We start from the raw sequence: 8,973 nt of genomic DNA, 5'->3' as shown, positions 1-8,973 counted from the left end.
AAAATCTTTTCTACTTTGTTATTTGGAAACAAACATAACTTTATCTTGACATTCAATGAAGAAATAATCCTCAACTATCTTTTCTCGCAGTGTGCTCTAATGCGGCCCCTACTCGGCCATGAATTAAGTAGGATATTGTCAGATCCTTAAAGGACTTGAACTTTTGGAGATTAGTTAGAACTGTTTCTGTGCTCTTCCAGTTTGAAATCGCGAGTTACAAGAAGGTGGAAATTATGAAAGTGAAAGGGACTGTCTACGTCGAAGAACAAATCGGAGTCATTACTGGATCGCGGATCTAATTTTTTTTAGTTTGAAGCCTGGAAAAATGGAATGGACATTACTGCTTTCGGTAACGACGCCATCAAGTTTAATTGAGAACAGCGGTGATCATGAACTTTGGACTCTGAAAAGTGAGAGAAAAAGTTCCAAATAGATTTTTTTACTGATGTGCGTCTTTTTATAATGCTTCTCTATTGACCGATAGGAGTAAAACTGTTGCCACTCTTTATATGAAAAAAAAAAAACAATGATTAATATTGCTTTCTTATAGTATCATGGCTTAGTTTATTTGGAGAAGGTTTGAAGACGATGGGTGGTTACGTTTGATAAGAGTATTTAGATATTTCTTTAACAATGATAATGTTTTCGTGATGCCAAGGGTAATGTTTATCGATGAAGAGAAGATGTTTCTGCGTATAAAAATTATTTATACATTATCTGAGTTCTATGCCGTAGTGCTATAGAATTTAATAATTATAAAATTTTAGTCGTTAAAGGGACGATTATGTTACAGATATACTATTTCGTTCCACAGATATAGGAATGTATTAGAGTTTCCATTTTACAGAACGAAATATGAAATAGAAAGTAAACAAAAGAAACTAGGTCCATTTTAATCTTATCCTATGACATAGCAGAATCTCCTTCCCTGTTATTGTGGGAGTTCACCTTTCTTTTATTCTCTCTTCTCTTACAGCTGATGTAGCATTTTAACGAATGAGGAGAGAAAAAGGAAGGGACTCTTTCCCCTCAAGGGTCTTACCTCCTCACTCATTTTTCTTCTTTTCTATCTCATCGCTCCTAGCTTGGCCTATGACCTGTACCTAGGGCCATCCTGCACTCTACCACCCATGTCGGCTAATAGGTATTACGCCATTGGGCCCTTCTTTTCTTCTCTCCTTTTCTTCTCTTCCTTCTTCTCCTTCTTCCTTCTGCAGCCTGGCACTTGGTATCCATCGTCTCTTCCCCCACTGGGCTTTCCTCCAAGAACAGGCACTCCTCACTCTTGCTTTTGGGTTTATTTACCTCTCGTGGCGCGTTTTATCAAATACTTAACATCTCTCTCTCTCTCTCTCTCTCTCTCTCTCTCTCTCTCTCTCTCTCTCTCTCTCTTGAAGTCTGGCTCATTTTGAAGACTGCTATCTTATATAATCAACATACTTAATCTTAGCCATATTGCCTATATGCAGATAATTGGAACGATGTTGACATTTCAGAGGAGAGGAGCCATTTTAGCTAAAGAGGTTGCTTTGAGTGTCATACCGTAGTCATATATATGTGTTAAAACCCACTGAGGAGATAAAAAGATTATCATAAGGGCAATGGAACCTAATCTTTTTTAGAATGTGTAACTGACTTCCATTGTAAGTTTACTAGAGAAGAAGACATAGCTTAATATATGGGAATTATCCTCTTATTAACGAGTTGGCTAGTTCCTTGTCAAATGCTCCTTCTATGCGGTTTGCTTACAAAAGAAAAAAAAAAAAAAAAAAGTTTGGAAAATATTAATATCATAACTAGTTAAACTATAACCCTAGTTGATAAATCAGGATACTATAAGTCCAAAGGCCCCAAAAGGAAAAATAGACCAATAAGGAAAGGAAATAGAAAAACTATATGAAAAGAAGTATATAAAATATCTTTAAATCAGTAACAACGTTGGAATTTATGTCATATATAAACTATGATGAGAGACTCATGTCAGCCTGTTCAACATAAAAGTATTCTCTGCAAGTGTGAACTTCTGAAGTTCCACCAATTGAATTGCCTGATTAGGAAGATTATTCCACAATCTGGTCGTAGCTGGAAAAAAAATATTGCATATATCACCCTATTGAAAGGTAATGATCATATACTTAGCAGGAATTAAAAAGTGCATAGTGTTGGGATTAACGGAAGGACTATGAAAATGTTTGAAGTGTATAATTATTTGCTTTAAATGAGTTGTTGTTTTACTTGGAATTTTGAGAGTAAATGATTAACGGTTCTGGTCGAATCTGGAATTTAGTAATTGTTTGTTTACCAAAATGTTAATGTCTTTAATCAGTAGTAAGAGAGAGAGAGAGAGAGAGAGAGAGAGAGAGAGAGAGAGAGAGAGAGAGAGAGAGAGAGAGAGAGAGAGAGAGAGAGAGAGAGCAAAAATTGATGGATTTAACAATCGAATTCTATGTTATCATTTAATAGTAATATACTTTAATAATATAAAAAATGAGTAAGACCCCCTAGTAGTTATATAAGAATAATTCATGAATACTTTGACCATCCCAAAGTCTAGAAAAGCAGAAATACTCAACGTGTCACCTCCAGTATTACATCGCTTCTGGTCGAATAAGAGTCAGGGGAGAGAATATATTATATTACTCAAACAAAAGAAATACTGATTTTGCAAAGCTTTCCGTGTACAAGACGGAATATAAATGTGATGTGTTCCAACACACGCTGACTTTTCCACCAAGAGTACAGTTTTAGAATGCAGATATAGCGACATGGTTCGCACATTTTTCGAATGAATGGGACGGTGTTCTCTTGTGTTTACGAGTCTAGAATCACGCTGAGACGGCATTCTATTATTATTATTTTCATTATTATTATTATTATTATTATTATTATTATTATTATTATTATTATTATTATTATTATTATTATTATTATTATTACTTGCTAAGCTACAGCCCTAGTTGGAAAAGCAGGATGCTATAAGCCCAGGGGCTCCGACCGGGGAAATAGCTTAGCAAGGAAAGGAAACAAGGGAAAATAAAATATTTTCAGAAGAGTAACAACAATTAAAGTAAATATCTCCTTTATGATTTATATAAACTTTAACAAAACAAGAGGAGAAGAAATAAGAAACAATAGTGCGCCCGAGTGTACCCACAAACAAGAGAACTCTAACCCAGGAAAGTGGAAGACCATGGTACAGAGGCTATGGCAATGCCCAAGTCTAGAGAACAATGGTTTGATTTTGGAGTGTCTTGTCTTCTATCCTTACCAAGAGAAAAGTGGCCACTGAACAATTGCAGTGAAGTACTTAACCCCTTGGATGAACAAGAATTGTTTAGTATTCTCAGTGTATGTGTATGTGTAGGCAAAGGGAAAGTGAACCGTAACCAAAGAGAAGGATCCAGTGTAGTACTGTCTGGCCAGTCAAAACACGCCATAATTCTCTGGTATCTCAAAGGGACGGCATTATGTTAGGATATACGAGTATGAAATAACTGTTGGGCAACATTCTGTTTGGATATACGAGTTTAGAATAACTCTGGGGCGGCATTCTGTTAGGATACTCGGGTATAGAATAACTGTGGGACGGCATTCTGTTAGGATACCCGAGTAAAGAATAACTGCGAGACGGCATTCTGTTCGGATATACAAGGATAGAATAACTGTGGGACGGCATTATGTTAGGATATACAAGTATAGAATACCTGTGGGATGGTATTCTGTTAGGATATAAAAGCATAGAATAACTGTGGGATAGCATTATGTTAGGATATACGAATATAAAACTGTGAGATGGCGTTCTGTTAGGATATACGATTATAGAATAACTGTGGGAACACTTTCTGTTAGAATATAAGAGGATAGAATAACTGTGGGACAGCTTTATGTTAGGATATACGAGCATAGAATAACTGTGGGACGGCATTATGTTAGTATATACGAGCATGAAATAACTGTGGGACTGCATTATGTCAGGATATACAAGCATAGAATAACTGTGGGATAGCATTATGTTAGGATATACGAGCATAGAATAACTGTGGGACGGCATTAAGTAAGGATATACAAGCATAGAATACCAGTGGCACGGCATTATGTTAGGATATACGAGCATAGAATAAATGAGGGACGGCATTATGTTAGGATATACGAGCATAAAATAACTATGGGACGACATTATGCTAGGATATACGTGCATAGAATAACTGTGGGATGGCCTTATGTAAGGATATAAAAGCATAGAATAACTGTGGGTCAGCATTATGTTACGATATGCGAGTATAAAATTGCTGTTGGATGGCATTCTGTTAGGATATACAAGTATAAAATGACTGTGGAACGGCATTCTGTTAGGATATACGAGCATAGAATAATTGTGGGCCGGCAATATGTTAGGATATACGAGTATAGAATAACTGTGGGACGGCATTATGTTAGGATATACGAGTATAGAATGACTCGGGGACAGCATTCTGTTCGGATATACGAGTATAGAATAACTGTGGGATGGCATTCTGTTAGGATATACGAGTATAGAATAACTGTGAGACCGCATTGTATTAGAATATACGAGGATAGAATAACTGTGGGACAACATTATGATAGGATATACGACTATAGAATATCTGTGGGACGGCATTAAGTTAGGATATACGAACATAGAATACCTGTGGCAAGGCATTATGTTAGGATATAGGAGCATAGAATAACTGTGGGACCGCATTATGTTAGGATATACAAGCATAGAATAACTGTGGGACGGCATTATGTTAAGATATACGAGCATAGAATAACTGTGGGACGACATTATGTTAGGATATACGAGCATAGAATAACTGCAGGACGGCATTTTGTTAGGATATAAAAGCATAGAATAACTGTGGGACTGCATAATGTTAGGATATATGAGTATAAAATTACTGTGGGATGGCATTCTGTTAGGATATACGAGTATAGAATAACTGAGGGACGGCATTATTTTAGAATATACGAGCATAGAATAATTGTGGGACGGCATTATGTTAGGATATATGAGTATATAATAACTGTGTTACGGCATTTTGTTAAGATTTACGAGTATAGAATGACTCTTGGATGGCATTCTGTTAGGATATATGAATACAACATTCTGTTAGGATATACGGTTTTAGAATATCTGTGGGACCGCATTCTGTATAAATACATGAGAATAGAATAATTGTGGGACGGCATTATGTTAGGATATACGAGTATAGAACAACTCTGGGACGGCATTATGTTATTATATACGGGTATAAAATGACTGTGGGATGGCATTATGTTAGGATATACGAGTATAGAGTAACTGTGGGACGGCATTCTGTTAGGATATATGAGTATAGAGTAACTCTGGGATAGTATCCTGTTAGGATATACGAGCATAGTATAATTGTGGGACACCATTCTGTTAGGATTTACATGTATAAAATAACAGTGGGACAGCATTATATTAGGGTATACGAGCAAAGAATAACTGTGGGACGGCATTATGTTAGGATATACGAGCATAGGATAATTGTGGGACGGCCTTCTGTTATGATATATAAGTATAGAGTAACTGTGGGATGGCATTCTGTTAGGATATACGAGCAGAGAATATTTTTGGGATGGCATTTTGTTAGGATATACGAGTATAGAATGATTGTAGGACGGCATTATTTTAGGATATATGAGTATAGAAAAACAGTGGGACCGCATTCTGTTAGGATATATGAGTATAGAGTAGCTGTGGGATGGCATTCAGTTGGGATATACATGCATATAATAATTGTGGGACGGCATTTTGTTAGGATATACGAGTATAGAATGACTGTGGGAGGGCCTTATGTTAATATATACGAGTATAGAATGACTGTGGGACGGCATTCTGTTAGGAAATACGAATATAGAAATACTGTGGCACGGCATTCTGTTGGGATATACGAGTATAAAACTGTGGGACGGCGTTCCATTAGGATATGGGACTGCATGAATATATTATCTAATCAAGCCCCCGGATATTCCGCCACGTTGGTCTGTTTGGGCAACTTGGGAGAGTTCATCAAACAAGTCAGAGTTTCCAACTTTCTCTCATCTTTCATTTTGTCATCAGACGTCTTCTTTTTTAATCATTGATCATAAAAGGAAGCCTTTTTATTTACTCCTGAGACCATTAAATGACAACACGCTTCACCTTCCTTCAGACATCAAAGTTCGTGACGTTTTGAAGTTTATCATCTCTGCATCAAAAGCTGATGTGGAATTAATTAATAAGGCTAATGCTTCTGGTGCAGTTCTTGATGAAGTTATGTTGGCGAGGATCTGGCGAATGTCAAAGAACGGAAAGGAAAAAAAGAGATAAATAAGAAAAAGATGAGAGAGAGAGAGAGAGAGAGAGAGAGAGAGAGAGAGAGAGAGAGAGAGAGAGAGAGAAAATTCTACTAAATTCTATAAGTTCTATGTATTACTACTCATTGGAAATAACTCTGTAATCTGAAATGCTAGACCAAATCTGTTAATAGCTTATGGTTCAATAATTCCTGAGTCTTATTAACATCCTAATGTGTGAAATAGAAAAATAAAAGAAAAAAAATCAAGTTGTCCTCCCCAGCTTTTCAGTCCTTCTGCTCGAGTCTCAGTTAGAGGAGAAAATTTATTACACAAACAAAAGAAATACTGATTCTGCAAAGCTTTCCCAAGGATGTAAAAGAGGGATACAAATATGATGTGTTCCAACACACGATGGATGTAGCACGCTGACTCTTCCACAAGGAATAAGGATTTTAGTATGCAGACCCAGCGAGATGCTTGGCGCTTTTTATCATTCTGAATGACTGGGACGCCATTCTGTTATCATGTTTATATTCTGGGTGAGCGCATGTGTCTTCTTTTCCTATGGCATTATATCTCGTATCATTTGAAGAATCTCTTCTCTCGAATGAAAAAATTTTTGTGACCCCCCCCAACCACGATAGTTTCATGTCGTGTATGCAAAATCACTGTCCTTGTGAGCTAAGTAATTAGCAGTCTTTGTCTGACCTTTCCTGGTTCTAGCTAGGGTGGAGAGAGGTCCTGCCCCTTGCCTCTGCCACTCATGAATACCTTTAAACATATTTAAACCTATATGTCGTTAATCTTTTTTCCGTTGTTCATGATAAAGTTAGATTTGTAAGGATCTAAGCGAATGTAAAACGAATGAAGGGAAAAGAAATGAGATGACCTATAAATTTTCATATATAAAAAGATTTTTGTCTTATAGTGAATTTTTTTTTGCAGCAGGGAAAAAAATAATTATAAAAGAATTTCGATTTGTAAAATGTAGTCTATCCAAAACTTTTTTTCTTGTTTTTATTTAAAAACCTGATCAAGTTAAAAACAATAGTGTCTGTAGCATTAAGTTACTTTATTAATATTCAAACTGACCTTTATTTTTTTTTTTTTATTCCGCAAACAACCATTTCCTACCATCACTATCGAAACTGTTCTTGTGTTACTTATCCGAGGACAGGCCTAGATCTATTAAGCCTTATGTACAAACCCTTTTCAAAGCTATTCACTCACTTCGCTGTAAATAAATGTTTAAACAGTTAAAACATGAACCTTCAAGTGGTTATAGTCTGATCTATGGAACTTTCATAGAACCATAGCTCGCAAACACTCGTTCTGCACCAAAAATCAAAGGTAACCATTTAGCCTCACAACAGTTGCCCAGGAGAAATTTTCCTTTGATGACAGACTTACTCTACGTGACTTCCCGCCAATCAGGCCAACAGTATTTCTGGACTGTGGAAGAGGAAGTTGTGGGGTCGTGGGCTGGTGTCGTGAGGTAAGCAATATATCAACGAAACGTTAAGTGCGAGAGATATTTTTTTTTCCAGATAGTTGTATTAGATTTTAATAGACTTTCATACAAACGCATCTTATTCAGGAACAGATTACTCGATAACGATATTACTTCCAAAATCTCATAATTTTATGTTTTTATAACTCTTTTCCTTCGGTTTTAGGAATACTAATGAGAGGACGTAAGAACAACCACACACACACACACACACACACAACACACACACACACACACACACACACACACACATATATATATATATATATATATATATATATATATATATATATATATATATATATATATATATATATATATATATATGTATATATATTATATATATATATATATATATATATATATATATATATATATATATATATATATATATATATGTGTGTGTGTGTGTGTGTGTGTGTGTGTGTGTGTTGTTGTTACGTTGTCATTAGTATTCTCATTAGTATAAAAAAAAATATTATAAAAAATAAATATTATTATATTATATATATATATATATATATATATATATATATATATATATATATATATATATATATATATATATATATATATATATATATATATATATATATATATATATATATATAACACACATATATATATACTACTGTAGTTTACGTAACCTATAAAAATTTACATCTAAAAACTTGGATAGACATCCACACTCAATAGGATATTGTAAGGACACCGATCCCTTCGTCGTCCAGAAAATCGACAAACTACTTTTTTATTTAAATTCTCTCTTCGCTACACTGTGGTGTCCTATGTATATATATTCCGCTCTACCAGAGCTATAATTTGATATATGTATCGTTTCATAACATGTTTTTGTTAACCCATAATTCATATATTTGTAAGTGTAAGAAAACATATATTTTGGCGGGCACTTCAATCTGACTTGGCGCCAACGTCATCCTACGTTTCTGTCCGCACCTTGTAATGTATTTCCGTGCGCATTCAAATAAAGTATCAGTTGATCTTGGTGACGCTTGTCTCACTGTCCTTACAACTGGTGACCCCGGAGTTGAAAGTAGCATCAGCGGTTTTGGCTTTGCCATTAACGGACTTATTACGGCCGTGCTACCTTCTACATATTCGTTACCTTAGGCACG

The 8,973-nt window shown here is 35.4% G+C and overlaps 1 protein-coding gene across 1 annotated transcript; it reads right to left on the bottom strand.

The window, feature by feature from the left end:
• Positions 1-3,451: 3,451 nt before the first annotated feature.
• LOC137642944 (uncharacterized) lies at positions 3,452-5,017 on the bottom strand. Its single transcript, XM_068375807.1, has one exon. It carries the CDS (start codon positions 5,015-5,017, stop codon positions 3,452-3,454), a length of 1,566 nt encoding a protein of 521 aa, XP_068231908.1.
• Between the last annotated feature and the right edge of the window lie 3,956 nt (positions 5,018-8,973).

The sequence above is a fragment of the Palaemon carinicauda genome, chromosome 6 (genome assembly GCF_036898095.1).
Source record: "Palaemon carinicauda isolate YSFRI2023 chromosome 6, ASM3689809v2, whole genome shotgun sequence".
NCBI lineage: Eukaryota > Metazoa > Arthropoda > Malacostraca > Decapoda > Palaemonidae > Palaemon > Palaemon carinicauda.
The sequence above is the reverse complement of the archived record's forward strand: the minus strand, read 5'-3'. Positions and strand labels throughout refer to the sequence as shown.